We start from the raw sequence: 16,212 nt of genomic DNA on the forward strand, positions 1-16,212 counted from the left end.
GATGTCATGAACTTTCTGCAGAAAATGTTCATGTTTTAGTGAAACCACTGTACAGGAAAAATGCCTCAGTGAAACACTGGTGCCTCATAAATGTCAGTGCATGTATATTTTCACTTTTACTTTACATTTTCCTGTAATTAGTTGATATAAGGTTTCCTACTGAAGGTAACAATTGTGCTACTTACAAGTTTGCTTTCTGCTAAATTTAAACTGAGTGAACTTTGTTCAGACCTGGGCATCATTACCAAAATGAGTGGTACAACACAGAGGTGCACTGGTGTTTTCTCTTCCTGGTTTCAACTCCAGGTTTCAAAGGTTAGGTTTGTAGAGGAATATTTAATACACAGATACAATGACAGATTTAATGACGGAGAGTCTAAAACCCCTGTTGAAAGGATACTGCGGTGAGTTATATACAATTTGAAAGGGAACAAGAGCAAGCTGTGCATAGTGACATGGTCAGGTGACCCCATTAAGTTCCTGTGGGAAACCACTGTCAGCAAACTACAGACTGAAATCTCACTGAAGAATATGGCAGCTCCTGAACCCGAGAGCTTCTTGAGCAGGGCTGGATAATTGTGTGTCAACTAGTGCAGACCAGGGCCAAGTACCTGACTGAGACAGTTTAAGGTGCTGTGGATGGGGTAATATAAAGTCTCATGTGTCCTAGTAGTGCCCCTTGTCTTACCTGAATGTCACACAACCAGTGTAATGTCAGAGAATCTAAATTAAACGTTAAAGCAGTTTCTTTCCAGGTTGCCCAGAGAAACTGTGATTACCCCATCCCTGGAAGTGTTCAAGGCCAGATTGTATGGGACTGTTTGTTCTGTTTGTTGCTGTTATGTGTTGGTCTTGCTTGTCTTTTACAATTCCTTAATGTCTCAGCATGAGTAGATAGTGCTTTTGGCCTGTGAATGCTAAACACCAATGATTTTAGAAGTTTATTAACTCTTAAGCTGGCAAGCAGGACTGTGAGAGTTAACAGACTGAGAAGAGAGGTAATAGACTGAACTGTTGAAAGAGCAGTTCTGACTTTTTTAATTGTCTCTCCATCCTTTGATGGAGCTTTGATGCTTTGAGCAGTGAATTGGAGTGGATGGCCTGCAGAGGACCTGAGTTGTTCTGTGATTCAAGCATCAGCTGCTCAGCAATTGAATAACCTTCTAGGAACATGTGTATCCCACTGTTTTAATCTAATTTGTGCGGTTGAGTTACTGATACATAATTAAACTTTTCGTAGATGCATTTGATGCCAAAGGGAGTCTTGAACTCAAAATAGAAGGGAAACAGTGTTTACAAGAGCTGGAGAGAAATCTTGAGATGATTGTGATGACTGAAAAAACCAGGAAATCTTTAGAACAAAGTCAAAAGAGAGATGAACTTTTATGTTTGAACCATTGTATGTATAATGGACCATAAGTGAATTTTATATATGTATATACATATATAAAAAATTTACATGTGGTCCATTATATATATATATGTATATATAAAAAATCAAACACAGTGGGAAATCATGAGGTTGTCCATTGGAGAAATTTGTTTTGTGGAGGTGTCAAAGCTTTCTTTTTCAACACACTTTGGTTTTGATTTAGGGAAGAGGGAGGGAAACTTGATATTAATGTGGATAGCTCAATGCAAGAACACTGGGTAAAATACCACTGGCTTAAGGTCCACTATTGCATCAGACTGAAAGACTGTTCAGCAGATGCATTTCTGCATTTACTTTTCACTAGTGTCCTCTTTCACTCTTATCACTTGCTTTTCCATCCTCCTGGCTGTTTTCTTGCCCTTTCTCACTCATTCTTTCTGATGCTTACATCTTTAAATTAAGCAAATATTGTGACTCTAATACTTGGCTTCATTTGTTTAATGTATTCTAGCATGTCAGACAGGCTTCTCTTTTTCTATTTTTGGGTTGTATTTCAAGACATTGTGACTTCAGTTTTGTTTGGTGGTTCCTGTGGTGGTTTCTTTACTGTTGTTTCAGGTAATAATAGAGAACTGTTACGATGATACAACTCCTGTTTCTGACAAGAGAGACCATGGGGGTGGATGCCAGATAGTTTATTTCAGGAGAATAATCTTGGATTTTTACCAACTAAAACAATATGGTGGCATTCACAAGCTACCAGCAGTTCAAAAGGTGGGACTGTGAGAGACAGTGAAGAAATTAGTAGCTTTCTTATTCTAAAACATATCAGCTCAAAGTCATATCTATGCTCATTTCAAACTGTGTCTGTCAAGTTGCCTGCAGGTATTTACAGGGAAAGAGAGAGAGAATTCCTGAGAATGCCAGGTAAGTTAATATAGTAGGTTTGGTCTCTGTAATGAGCTGACAGATTGCTCTGGAATTATCAGATGGAGAGAGGCTGTTACAACTGGCCAAACTTCCTCACTTCCACTCTCTCACATGAGCTCAGCTACAACAAACTGAGAATACTGGGGTGAGGAGAGAAATTATTCATGCTTTGGTGTATAAAAGGAAAAATGCATCAGATCTCAGTTTATGAGAGTGGAGGAAGACAAATTTGGATGTGGAGAGATTTCCTGATATTTTCTTTTTTTTTTCCAAAGCAGGAAAAACCCAAACTCTTGGAACCTTTGGATTATGAAGCTGTTATCACAGAGATTGAAAAAAATATTGGGAACAGCCAGTTTAAGGATCTGATATTATTCCCTGATGATGACTTTTCAGTAAGTACAAGACAAATATGTGTTATTCTTTTCCTTTTGTTCATCTGCTCATTTATTTTATCTCCATTGCTAGAGGGAGAGCCAGAAGTTGTCCAAGGGTTCTCTAATACTTTCTTAATTCATGCATAATGCTTTACTTCCTTCCCACTGAATTCACTTGTTTTTGTTGGGTTTTTTCCTTTGACATTTTTATATGTGTGACTTTACTATTCACAATTAGATAAAACCCAAAGCCCCAGCTGTTCCCAAATATGTTTTGGGAACTCACTAAACATGTATATTTATATATATACAATATATATAAACAATATATACTTGTCTGTTTATTCAGCACTCTGGTAGTTTGGCCAGTGCTAGAATCTCTCCCTACTGTTATAGTCCAATTTAATCTGTAACTTCTGATCCTATTCAGTTTGATGTATTTGGCCACTAGAGTCCCTGGTGCTGAGGAAGACTCCCACGGATGGGACGCTGACAGGCAGTGGATTCCACACCCCACAGCCATGGAACTGCCTGACCTTATCCTGGGCTCTCCACTGCTTGTCCTGCCAAAAGAGAAAACACCTGAGAACCTGGAAGTCCAGGGCAGCTCTCCCAGTGGCGGTGTGGGGTGGCTCAGGAGGGCAGGGTTGCTGGCTGGGGAGTTGTGTTGCCAGGCATTGTACAGCAGCTTCTTCAAAATCAACCCATCCTTGTAAAATGTTTGGGTTCTGATGAATAGGCATTCTCTAACGGAAATACATTTCAATATTGTGACCAGTTGTAACTGCTGCGTGAGGGCCCTTCCCATCAGCTTATGGCACTGCTCCCGTCCTATGAGGCCAGCTTAATCTAATCGACTGCTTTTGTTTTACTAAATGGCTCCATTTCCTTGGTGGCATTAACTGAGTTAATGTGCTCACGGGATTGAGAGAAAACTAAACAGAATAGATTTCCTCATTATCGCTAATTCCTTTATCCATTTTGCACATTTGTCAATTTATGAAATTGAAATTTAGCATTACAAAGCTGACTAGGCATACCGTGTGCTGTCACAAGGCCCTTGAGCCCTTTGATTTAGAGTAACTGAGCTCAAGTCCACAGAGCAGTGAAAGAATCCCATCCTAATGCTGAAGCTCTGTCTGTCAAGCATATTTTCATAGCCTTACTTTTATTTCATTTTGAGGAGTTGTTGCCTGGATTTCAGTAGCTGCTTTTATTTCGTTCCATCTGTGTTATCCTTTGCAACTATTCGGCATAATCTACTTAAATATAGAAGAAATAATAAGAAAAAGAGATGAAGACAGATGAGAGAGGTACTTGCATGGTAGAGGTGGCCTGTACTCACAGAAGAGCGGGGGTAGTAGTAGGTAGGGTCCATATCCTTGTGATAAATCTCATCTTTGTTACCTTCTGTTGAAGTCAGCGGCAGTAACAAGAGCCTCTGCCACCAGGCAAGTTGTCCAGCTGCAGAGTTTCTATTTATAGACCTGCTCTGTCCTGCTGAAATACCACCTGTGTGCAAAGTCTGGGTCAGCCATTTGAGTAGAAAGAGATCCACGTCTGACTGAATTAGGAGGTGCTCAGGCTGGCTCTGAGTGGTATTTAATGTGATAATTCCCCAGGAAACGGTGGACACTGCTTAATTAATGATTGCAGTTGCTGCAGACTTCGTGGCTCAGTGTTGATGCAACCTTAGTTTGGGCCCACAAGTGAGCAAACCCTGTGGGCGAAAGTCTCTTCAGAGTGAGACCCCATCAAAAGAATTAGCTGAGGTAGTGAATATAGGAGAAAATTCTGCTTTTAATAACGATTTCCCATTTCTGGATCTATTCTGTTCACTACATACATCAGATATTATCAGTTATTGTCAACTGTCATGGTTTTTGTTTTTTCATGTCAGAATTGCTTTCCCTCTTTGGTTTGCATTCAAAGAGAATATAGTTATTCTCACAAGACTTCTGTTGGTCATTTCCAACATTTTATGTGAAGTCTGTGGAGTCACAGTCAGCAGAGAATTCTTGATATCGATCTGAACCTGATAGACCATATTCCTCCATCTCCCTGCATCTCAACAGAATAATAGAAGATATATAATACAAAGAATGCATTACAAAGATGCATTCTCTGATTTTACTCCAGCTGGGGAAAAGATGCTTCACTTTTTTGTAACTGTGCTTAATAATCCCTTAAAAAAAAAAAAAATGGATTCACATCAGTTCCACTTCTTGTTTTCCTGGTAATGCCTTCCATATAACTCTCCTGCCTGCCCAAAGCCCAGTTTCCATTTCAGAAAAAAAATATTTTAGCTGAGCTTCATTATTCTCCTGTTCCTGAATCTTGTGAACAAATTTCCCTTCTGTTTCTGTGCAGTGAAACAATAGCCAGTGGAAATTTCTGCAACAATACATGAATACAGCAGCTTGCACTGTCCTTCTTGGTGGCAGTAGGAAGCAGTTGATGGGCTTCCTGTTGTGCTCATAGAAAAGGCAAGCTTGCTAGTGATGCTGGTAGTTTTGCATCCTCACCACTGGGTTACCGTGCTTCCTTCATCTCCTGTCCCCCAGACCTGGCCACGCTCTCCCTTGACAAATGGAACCACTGCTGTCTGGTATTGCTATTTCTCAGTTTTCTTTGACGTGTTTACCAGAAAGGAGGCCATGAAAGAAGTGTGACACCTTTCTTCAAATTGACCTTCCTCTCACCTTTAACCTTTCACATCTTAGCCTTGCCCAGTTTCATTGTCATATGTTTGCACTTCTGTTCCTAAGCACTGTCACATATGCAAGCAAAAAATGCTGTATCCTTTCATAAGTATTTTTTCATCCTTTCTTCACACCACCATCCTTTGGAATTCACTGAACACCCAGCACCCTCTTTTCAAATCTCTTCAGGATCTCAAGTCTTGGATAAAATCATTGATACTCTCCCTGAGTGGCAACAGGCTCAGCACCCCTTTGCTAATACCTTGGCTTGTGTGGAGGTTTGGCAACTAAATACACGTTAATAGTATGTTGATAAATAGAAGTTAATAGTCTTTAAAAGGTAGCTGAAAGTATTTAATAGGCACTCCAATTTGGTATGGTATAAAGCATGTTAAATTCTCTGGGTCATAAAAATTTATTCCTTCTTCTCTCCCTTGTATGATTCTTTTAAATCTCTGTTTGAAAAGTGAAAATCAGGCGTTTTATAACTGTTTGTAAAAATATGGCCAAATGCCTGGTTTTGAACCTGAAATAGAAACAATAATTAATTACCTAAATTTAGGACCAGGTGTAAGAGGGCAAAGGTTTCCTGCATAGTGCAAAACCTAATGAAGTTCAGTCTGATGTTCTTCTGACTCTTCTGGGCTTTTGAAAGCCCACCTGGGTGCCCTTTTCCCTCTGAGCATCACAGAGGCCTTAGAAAAAGAGGGGCTGAGTTGTGCTGTTGCTGGTCCTTGCCATCACTGCAGGTGTGACTGTTTCCAGGCTTCTATTTTTCAGCTCTGAACAAGAGCAAGCCAAAATCTCCATGATTTTCAGATTGTGAAACCTCTGCTATCTAGATAGATGTTGTGCAGGGACAAAAGATGATCTCTCTAAGAGAGATTGAATCTAAAGGTGAACAGAGAGGAAGGTGTCTGCCTGTGTGTGGTTAGCTCTCTTAGGAGGACGGCCTTTGCAGGAAGTAAATACCATCATTGTTGATGCATCCGTCGGAAGATTTAACCGCTGGTAACAGGCTTTCAGACTAAAAGCTATTTAGAATAGATTCAGACTCAAAAAGTCTGAAATGGCTAATGGAGTTAGGACTCCATTTTCAAATGCTAAATTCACCATGTCACTGGGAAGTAGTCACTCCCTGAAAACATTATTCCTAATTAGTTGTCAGTAAGGAGAAATATTAACTTTCGTGTTTCACTGTAGAAGGTGGAGGTAGCAAGAGAAGGTGCTTAGTGAAATTGCACCTCATAACTCATCCAACACCTGGGCCCAACATCTTATGCAAATTGGACAGACTGACAATGCCAGAAATCATGGTTGAATATAAGATATTTATATGAAATAGATTAAAAATAATTAAGAAGAATTATAGAATTGAATGTTTTAGACTGATACCTGCATTATTTGATTATCACAGTTCACATGCACAAGTAACAGGGTAATTGGCCTCTGGTTTGAGCAGACAATTGCTATGATTGCCTAAACATTAGAAAAATTAGGCTGCATTCACAGCATATTTATAAATATTGAGTTTTCTAAATAGAATCCTTTATTTTGATGGCTCTTTCAGCAGCACATAGTCTGTTGCTGAAATTTAGTTGTTTTCATAAGTAAATAGATTTTGGTGATTAATGCTATGCCTGACCAGCCTTTAAGAGCTTTTAACTTTGGAAGTAATCAACTATGAACAGGAAGTGCCTTTGTGGCCTTTTGCAGCTAAGTGGTTAAACATTACTAATTCTCAGAAGGGAAGTGCTTTGTAGTTTTTAACACAAGTTTAAATATAACAATATACAACATTTTCCATGCCCCAATTCTTTGTAAATAAGCCTGTGATATTCTTTGTTGAAGTCTACAAACGCACAAGCCCACTGTTACCTGATTTCTCAGGTTTGCATGGCCGTGTTTGTTTCTTTCAAGTGCGTTCTTGTTAAGAAGGACAGTGTGGGGGGGAAAGTATCACAAGGAAAACAGTGGGCTTGGGTTACAAGTCTTGCTGTGGGCGAGCAGCACAGGTTGCTGGTCTCTCTGAAGCTTATTCACCATCGTGACAGGGTCAGTGTGAGGTACAGAGTGCATCACATGTCTATTCTCCTTTGAGCCTACCCCTCTGCCTTAGTGTGGGAACAGCAGCTGATCTTCAGAGATGGTGTGTGTGCTGGAAGGAAGGTGTGCGTGTTTTGTGGCTGCTGCTGCTGGCTGCAGGGTCCCAGCCCTGGGAAGAGCTCCACATGATGGGCCACAGAGACACCTGTGGGTTTTCAGCTGTGCTGGGGGATTGTGCCTTCTTGTGGCTGCCTAAAAACCCGGGACATAAAATGTCACGTATGTGTGAAGTAAAAGTAACGAGGTGCATTCCAGAGACTGTGAGTACTGCTGGGAAGTCCCTAAGCAACCAAGGATTCAGACATCTGTTACTAAACGTGGCCTGAAAATTCATACTTCTCTATCTGCTGTCTCTTTTGCTCATAGACTAAATGATTGCGTAAATCACTTCGCATAGAGTTGGTAATACAGCTGGGTAGAGCCCAAGAACTCACACTTAGGAAACTGTGATTGGTTTGTTCAGAACAACAGGATTTTTTTCACTTTCTCGTGACTGTGAGGCACCATCGTTATTCGTGAGAGCCAGAGTGTTTTCACCATGTGGTATCCTGAGCTCTCCAGATGAAACTGAAAACTTTGGGGAATCCCATGATGTTTCTGCCTGAGTGATACCTACCTTTCTTTCACAATTAGTCACTTAGAAAGGGATGGGGAGGGGGAAAATCAGAGTGGTCTGTGTAAGCTCTAAGGAAAAATGCAGTCAATAATGTCCAGCCACTTGTCACGTAGAGTTTGGGTGCTTCAATTTATAGAGGAAAACCATCACCGTTTAGCCTGAGACTTTTTTGTCTGAGAAGATAGGAAGGAGAGCCTCCAGGGGCACAGTAGATACTGCAAGCTGCTTCGTGGTATTAATAAGCAGTAATTCTTCATATTAAACCAGTTGTATGCCATAGACCTTCTTCTGGAATTCATATGCCTTTCTGTAATGGAAGAGAAAATGAGCTTGGGAGGTCAGATTTGTCTGGATTTCAGTCCTTTGCTGTCTTGAGTAACAGAGTTACTCCATTGCAACTGAGAGCATCATCTGGGCTGCTGGGGTTTGATTTTGTTTGTTTTACCCTCTTATGGCAGAGAGAATGAGTGGGACAGATCTGTAGTTTAGCTGAAAGTACCCCAAAGCTTCCTCTTGTGAGCCTTTTGCAAAGTGGCTGCTTTGCCTGACCCCAGCATGGGGGCCCTGGGTCACACAGAGGAGCACTGCTGGTGGCCTTGGCCTCTCGTTGGCCTGATGGGAATTAAGGGAAGCTTGTCTCCTTGTGGAGAACTTCTGGAGATCCACTTCTCTGTGTGGTTTCCTGCTGTGGGGCCTGACAAGCCAGCTCAGTCAGCAACTGCTTTCCAAAAAAAAAAAGGGGGGGGACTAATTCGTGCAGTGCCTGGGGAGCCTGGAGGAAAGCTGCAGGCCATGCCAGGAGTCCCTTGTCAGCCCTGCCCTGCCCTGCTGCCTGTGCCCACGGGTGGGAATGTCCCTCTGAGAAGCTGCTGCCTGGTTCCCCTTGCTTTCCGACCATCAAGCTGTCCTGTGGCCCTCCTGTTGCTGGGAGGACTCTGCTCCTCTCTTCTCCTTGCAAAAGAGTCAAAGCTTTTCCTTCTGTCTCCACATTCCTTGCCTGAAAGGCAAGAGGTGCAGAAGGGAAGTGGAACTCACGAGTATCGCTGTTGGATTTGGCATGTATTTCTGGGAGAGGATGGAAAGGAAGACTTTTGATGACTTTTATTATCAGAAACCTCAGAGACTGAAGCAAGTTTGCGTGGAACAGTTTTATTCCCAGGAATCTGTTTGGACTGTGCTCTTGCTTGTAATTAATGCTTCAGCTGATAGTATTGAGTAGTGTGTGTGGGCAGGAGCTGCGTTGCAGTTGTTGGTATGCATGTGCTGTTGGCTGCGTGACAAACTGAAAAAAATGCAAGCCATGATAACAAGGTTCTTAACCTTTTCATGAGACAAAACTGCTGTTCTGTCACTTTGACTAAATTGCATTATTTTTTTGTTCATTGCCAGATAGACACAATTTCGCTGGAAATCAGGACGCTGTATCCTTCTGTGCCTGAAGATGCAGAACAAAGAGCAGAAAATTTATTTGTTAGAGAGGTAAGTATCTGGTGTGTATATCCTTTGATTTTAAACAAAACCAAGGGTTTGGGGGAGGCTTACTATGATTATAATTAACACATTTTTTCTTTTAATATGCTTTAGGTGATTTGAACCATATTTGAATTTTGAAGGCCAGAGGGAGGGGGAGGGTTAACAGCATATCTGCAGTTGCCTATTCTGAGATGCTTGTATCTAGAAAAATTGCAAATGCAATGATAAGCTGTCATTGTACTATTTTCCAGCTGCATTCCCTGTCACTACTAGTTCACTGATACTGATTTTGGCATTTTCACATGAGTGCTGATCACTGGTGATCTGAATGCTCTTTGCACTTTGAAAATATTGATACCTTTCCAAAAAAAAAAAAAAAAAGATAACTTATTGGCACTGGTTTAGACTCTTAGGAGTTATTACAAGGTACGCATCTCATTTGGAAGCGTACATACAGCTATCTGAGGAGTGGATTCACCATGAAGGATGGGTAGTAGTTTATATTTATAATCAGTAGTTAGAGTCTGTTTTACCTTTGCAGTAGAAAGTTGGACAAAGTTCTTCCATGTCAGTTAGAGCCCCACCAGGAGCGAATAATTGCTCTACCTTTAAACAGTTCCTATGGTTGTATTGTTTCCATACCTGATCTCAGATGGAGGAGAAGATTGCTCATCCTGCTGCCTAAGGAATATTTCAGGTTGTCACTGGTATTATCACTTTGAAGGACATTAGAGATGCTGGTTACACTGTTCAGAGGAATTTGCTTTAGATGGCTCCCTGAACCATCCCCATTTTTCACTACAGATGTAAAATACAGCTCACCATGTAAACCAAAACAGGTTTACAAAACCAAATTTCAAGTCAGCTTCTATAAGGAGTTTCATTCCAAGCATTTATAATTAGCCCATAATATGTACGTTCTCTACTTTTGTTTCCCAGATTGGGATTTTTCACACCTGGATTCCTGGTTCGAAAAAAAATATTTCATAAGTGCTACAACTGCAAGAAAATTTGTGGAGGAAAAGTCAGTTGCAGACAAACACAGGGACTGGAAAGCATAAAGTCCAAGACTAGGCAGAAATGTAGCTGTTGAATTGTATGCAACGTGACATTTTACAGGCTGGCTCTATTGCTTTTCAGCAGGTCTAAAAAGAGCAGTAACAATTTACTGCCAACTCAGATTGCCTGAACTTTACCATCTTTCTTAATCTGACAGCAGGGTTAAAAAGATAACATAGCTTGTGGAATTATCTACCTTCCCAGAAGCCTCGCTGCCCTTTCAGCACTTTGGGGTCTACTTTTTACTTTAAGGTTCCACAAGTTGCAAGGCCAGCATTGTGCTCATGGCTTTACAGGGAAAGTGGTGGGTCTAAAAATGGAACATAGTACACAGAGTCTGGGAATCATTACAGCTGAGTACTCCAAGGGGATGCTAATGACAACCTGGTAAAATACATATGGAGCACATCTATTAGCTTTCTCTGCAATACCAGTGAGCCAAGGGGTGGCAGAGAGAGGAACAATGAAGTGGAAAAAACCCCCCAGTACTACAGGACTAAACCTGTGCATGTAATAGGAGCAATAAAGACCCTGTTTTAAAGTAGTAATGCATATGTTTCGTTTTGCCACAAAGCCAAAAGCTAATATATATATATATATATGTGTGTGTGTGTATATGCATATGTATATATATATCTAATAACTTAAATTCCAGGAGGAGGATAGTTTCTAGTCCAACATTAGGTAAAACTGAGCATGGGGTTCTGTGAAGACCTCTGATTGTGATCCACTGCAGCAATTGTACAAATGTGTACTGACCCAGCAGAAGCCTGTTGTGTTCCAGCACTTCTGGATAGACGTGCAGGAGTGGAATTTGTGACCTTCACTTTTTTTTTTTTTTTTTTTTTTTTTTTAACCATGAAAAAGCCAACGCTTTACTCATTGAAGGAGTCTCTTCTCTCTTCAAATATAGTATGGTATCATGAACAGTGGAGGTGTCCATCTTGGACAAACTAGATTGTCTGTTGGTCACCTGGACTTGTTACAAGCCAGGATCAAATGCATAATTCCCAACCAGACTGTGGGGGAAGATATATAAACACAATGTACAGCTTCATCTTGCTGAAGCCATTTTAGGAACAACTGTCTCTGACTGTTCACTTATGTTACACTATCTCAGTAGTTTAGCAAGTTGAGACACGAAGACATGCAGTGAGTTGGTGAACTGCAAAGGAAGGGTCTGCTCTTGGAGGTGAAACTAATTTTCTTCATAGGGTGCAGTGTGAAGACATGCTACTGAAATTATTTCGAGAACTCAGATCCATAATCTCCTGTCTCTTTCTTTGTTGGTTTTCAGATGGTCTTGTCTATAAGGACTGTCAAAAGTCTGTGATAATGCCTTAAAATCCTGTCTGTTTCTTCCTGGGTGTTCATTTCAGCTTTACTTCCATCTCTAGATCTTTCATTGCTAGAGTCCATCAAGGATGAGGGGTTTATTAATTTATACCTAATTATTAGCTATATTTTAAAGATAGTACTTTGTGAATAGGTTATTTCTATACCTGTAGTTGTCTTAGGATGTTTTTCTTGTGGACTTTTCCACCTTAATGTTTCTTATGTAGGAGCCTGATGAACTAAATTAGGTTCCAAGATAAGAGAAGTTTCCAGAAACTTATAAAGCCAGGATTAAGTTGTCTTCAGTGGGTTGGGATTTTTTTAAGTATTTCTGACTTCCTTGAATTCTGTACTTTTATCAAACTGTTTCCTTCCAAATTCTGAAATTTCTAATTCCTCACAGAGTCAGCTGCATATTTGCTGTGTTAATGACACTCAGCATTGTCCTCATGGTCCATAATTTTGGCAAACAGAAACATTCACTCCACAAGAAACAAAATAAACTTCTCCCTTTTAGAAGGAATTCCTTATATCACCTTTCCCAACTCTTTATCCTGAATATTTAAATCAAATGGCAATTCTTGGGATTTTCCCCACATTTAATTTGGAAATATAAGGGGATAGTGCGTTTTGCAATTCCAAGTAATATTTAGTTTGAGGACCTTAAGCTACCTAATTGCAACATATTTAATCCCATATTGGTTTGCATAAAGTCAATATTTTCAGGAAGCATGCAGGCATGTGAACACACATACATGCTGTTGTGATATATATACCTATAGGAATGAAATTGTAGTTAGTTACAGAAAAAAAATTCCAGAAAGTAAATAAATATTAGCTGTCAACTGTCCTTTATGAAATAAGTTTAAGCCAGGTGATCCTTCCAAAAATGATAGGTGCTACTTGGATAAGTTTTTGGGAAGCCTGTTTGCAGAGGGGCTGGACCCGTGGATGAGGAGGAGTGTGTAGGAGTTGTGCAGGGGCAGAAGGAGTAAACTTCCTAGGTAAAAAACCACCACATCAAAATGAAATAACAGTGTAGGAATATTGAAATTTCATTTGATGAATGACATAGTTAATTTTGTCTAAGATAATACAGTATTCATGTGGATGTCTCTGAATTTTCCTGTGGAGGTTTTCTAGACACACAATTGGGAGTTGTGACTTGTAGTAACCTCGTAAAGCCCTTGCCATTCATCTGGGGGATTTTTTTATTTGAGATTTTGCAAGTTGGGTCTGTGTGATCTTTAAGTAATTACTAAACATGAGTTTCATTAATCACAATATTAAAAGAACCACAGCCTCCTGTATAACTTCTGAAAGTTGTGTTATGTCCATAAAGTTGATTTCTGAGGCTTTTTGATTTGAAGGCTAATCTGCATTGCTCATACCTCTTTCAAAATTAAATTACAATGGGAACTCCTGTTGGTAAATGTCACCTAGAAAGTTTTATTATTGCTCAACTCCCCAACTTCAAAATCTGAGTTTTTTCAGCACTTGAGAGAGCTGTGGTGTCAGGCCATAATATGTTGTTAAAGGATAGTGGTTCTTTTGATAGCACAGGAGGCAAATACTTTTAAAAAATGTTTGATGCTTTAAAATAATAGTGTGTTTTAATGTTTTGGTTTGTTACACAGCTCTGTCACTGGACTTTGCTATATGTTTGAACTGTGTTATTTTGGGAGCAGTTGTGAGAGCTCCAGAAGGAAGGTCCAGGTTGGAGGCAGCTCATGGTGCTGCTGCCGTGCCTGTCATGGGTGTAAGGAATCTGGGGTAGGCCTGGCTGGGGGCTGAATTTCAGATCAGGGTGATCCCACCACCTTCCACCTTCCCAAATCCCAGCACACTGGCTTTGGCTGTGGCAGCAGAGGTCAGAGGAGGGAGGAGCAGTTGGGAAGGCTCTGTGAGCAGGACCATGCATGTCACGGGAAGAGCTCAGAGCCACCCTGCAGCTTTTCCTCTGGCACTCTGTCCACATCCAGCTCTGGAAGGTCTTGACTTTCTGTTTCCAAGCTCTTGCATAGGCTTGCCCTGCCCTGTTCAATATCTCTTGTTTTCCACCTCAGAAACAGCCTCTTCCAGAGGGAGGGAGTGGGCAGAGTTACCCTATGCATGCAGTTCCTCTGCAAGAAGCAGAAGTTGTTCCACAAATTACTTTTATCATGTGTTCATCTCTATTTCTGAAGACCACATACCCAGTGCTATCTTAGAGAGCATGTAAGCAGGGGGTTGCCTTTAGATGTGTCAAGGTGTTTGCTTCATTTGTATTTCTCTCACTTCCCATTCCCTTTTTTTTATATTTTTTAATTTTTTCCCCCCTCCAAAAGGTTCATTTCCATTGCAGGGTAAATCTTTTTAGTGCCTTTTTTTTTTTTTTTTCCAGTGGTAGCCATCATGCTGTCATCATCAGAGCCAGAGCTAAGAAGTTACAGGTGAAAAAAGCTTGCAGGATTGTCTGTCTCTCTAAGGAAAAATTAAGCCCTCTGGGCAACAAGAAAAAAAAAAAAAGAGAATAATAATTAAAAAAAAAAAAAAAGTAAAGACCTTGGTTTGATAGGGCCCTTAGAGAATGGACTGTGCAGCCTGCCTGGTTAACAGAGTCCATGTAAATGTGTGCCAACCCTCCCACATCCCAAAGCTTCCATTTCTCTGTCTACATTTTTCCTCCCCCACAGTTCACTTGAGCTCAACAGCCCCTGCATTGGTGCCTCTGCTCTTTGCCAGAAACATTAGGATCCAGCCCTGGCCTCTTGATGAAATTTCTGCCTTTAGAAAGGTTTATCTTACTCTTCAAATCAGGTTTGCAGATACTGTTCCTGATTGTTAAAATTCCATTTCCAATAATAATTTCCAGTTGAAAAAAACACTATCATTGCAAGTCAGTGCAGTCAGCAGAAGTATTTCGAGTTGGGATATCCTGAAGAGAAAGTGCTGTACCCTTTTTTTGGTGTTAATTTTTCAGCTAGATGTAGTTTCCCTGCAGCAGGCTAGTTCAAGAACAGTGGTAGCTGTTGCATTGGGCTGACTTGCCTTCTGTGTATTTACTGCATGATACTTGAATGTGCTGCTTTGTCCCCTTTGATTTTTATTTTGATTAGCTTTTTCTTGGAGAAGCACAATAAGGCTTTATAGTTACAAACTAAAATACTGTGGCCTGCTCTATATGTCATTCACAACTGCATTTTTGGACACATCAGCCTGTAATGATTGCAATAAAAACCCGCACTGAGAATTCTCTGTGGGCTTTAATTGCATCTGTAAGTAGAATACTCAGTAATGGAAAGTACCACAGGAGAAAAGTGGTCCTTTCTGTAGAAGGTTTGCCAAGGAGAAAGTGAGTGATGTGTGAATTGGAGGGTCTGTGCTCACCCTCACAACGTTCAATGAGCTTTTCATTGGCTTATGTAGAACAGAGCATATGTTGCTCTTGTAGGAGTATTCTTACAGCCCAGGTGACTATCACAGAGTTTTAACACAAATGCAAGAGTGACCAAGTCATTTTATGAAGAATCATGAGAAAGAAAGGCTGAGGTTTAGTGGTTTTTTTATATTTTTATTTCTCTGTTCAAAGGCAAAGTGCAAACAGCATTGGAGTTTGGTAGGAACATGGTTGTCAGGGTTAACTTTGGACCTGACCCTGCCAGGTGCAGAGTGAGTCGATTATAATGCCTTAAAATTATGTTCATTCTTGGAGAATATGTGATTATATTGTCTAATAGTCACACTTTATTCTGCATCCTATAAGATAATGATGGCTTGTGTCAGATGAGAAGGTAGGCATTAGATCCACGTGGAATGTGTTTGCTGCCTTTGGTTGTGCTGAACTGCTCAGTTCAGTGCTGAGGAGGGAGAGGAGTGCCTGTAGATGTGCTCCCTCTTCCTTGCTACCTTTTCCATACTCTAAACCAAACAAAGATGTCCTAGAAGACTGTGAATTCACAGATGACTTCCTGAAACAATTTGTGGCTACTTACTCTGCATATTTTACACAAGACTTAAAAAGGGGATTTGTTAACCAGCACTAAGTAGTTTAGAAAGCACCACCATTCAGTTTTCAGCCTGTCCCAGATTTGCTCCAGCAGCCTGAGAATCCCCTCTCTGTCCCTCTGAGGCAGAGACCACCCTGCAAGCAATGACTCCCATGGGAGCTTCAGAAGAGTCTGGGAGTGAAGAGTGGGAATGCTCATGTTTGAAGGAGTCCTGTCCCTTTATTGCTTTTTCTTCTACTGTCTCTGCACAGCT

At 40.6% G+C, this 16,212-nt stretch overlaps 1 protein-coding gene across 14 annotated transcripts in view; it reads left to right on the top strand.

Annotated features, from left to right (window-relative positions):
• DOCK10 (dedicator of cytokinesis 10) overlaps positions 1-16,212 on the top strand; it is a 142,235-nt gene that overhangs the window by 54,735 nt on the left and 71,288 nt on the right. For 12 of the 14 annotated variants that reach the window (XM_050308605.1, XM_050308611.1, XM_050308599.1 and 9 more), the window contains exons 2-3: positions 2,578-2,697; positions 9,493-9,582. In XM_050308605.1, the coding sequence (XP_050164562.1) occupies positions 2,578-2,697; positions 9,493-9,582 (210 nt within the window). The remainder of the gene's footprint in view (positions 1-2,577; positions 2,698-9,492; positions 9,583-16,212) is intronic. The other 2 variants (XM_050308606.1, XM_050308601.1) reach the window with 1 other exon arrangement.

Source organism: Myiozetetes cayanensis, unplaced genomic scaffold (genome assembly GCF_022539395.1).
Source record: "Myiozetetes cayanensis isolate MyiCay16 unplaced genomic scaffold, myiCay2020 scf13, whole genome shotgun sequence".
Classification (NCBI taxonomy): domain Eukaryota; kingdom Metazoa; phylum Chordata; class Aves; order Passeriformes; family Tyrannidae; genus Myiozetetes; species Myiozetetes cayanensis.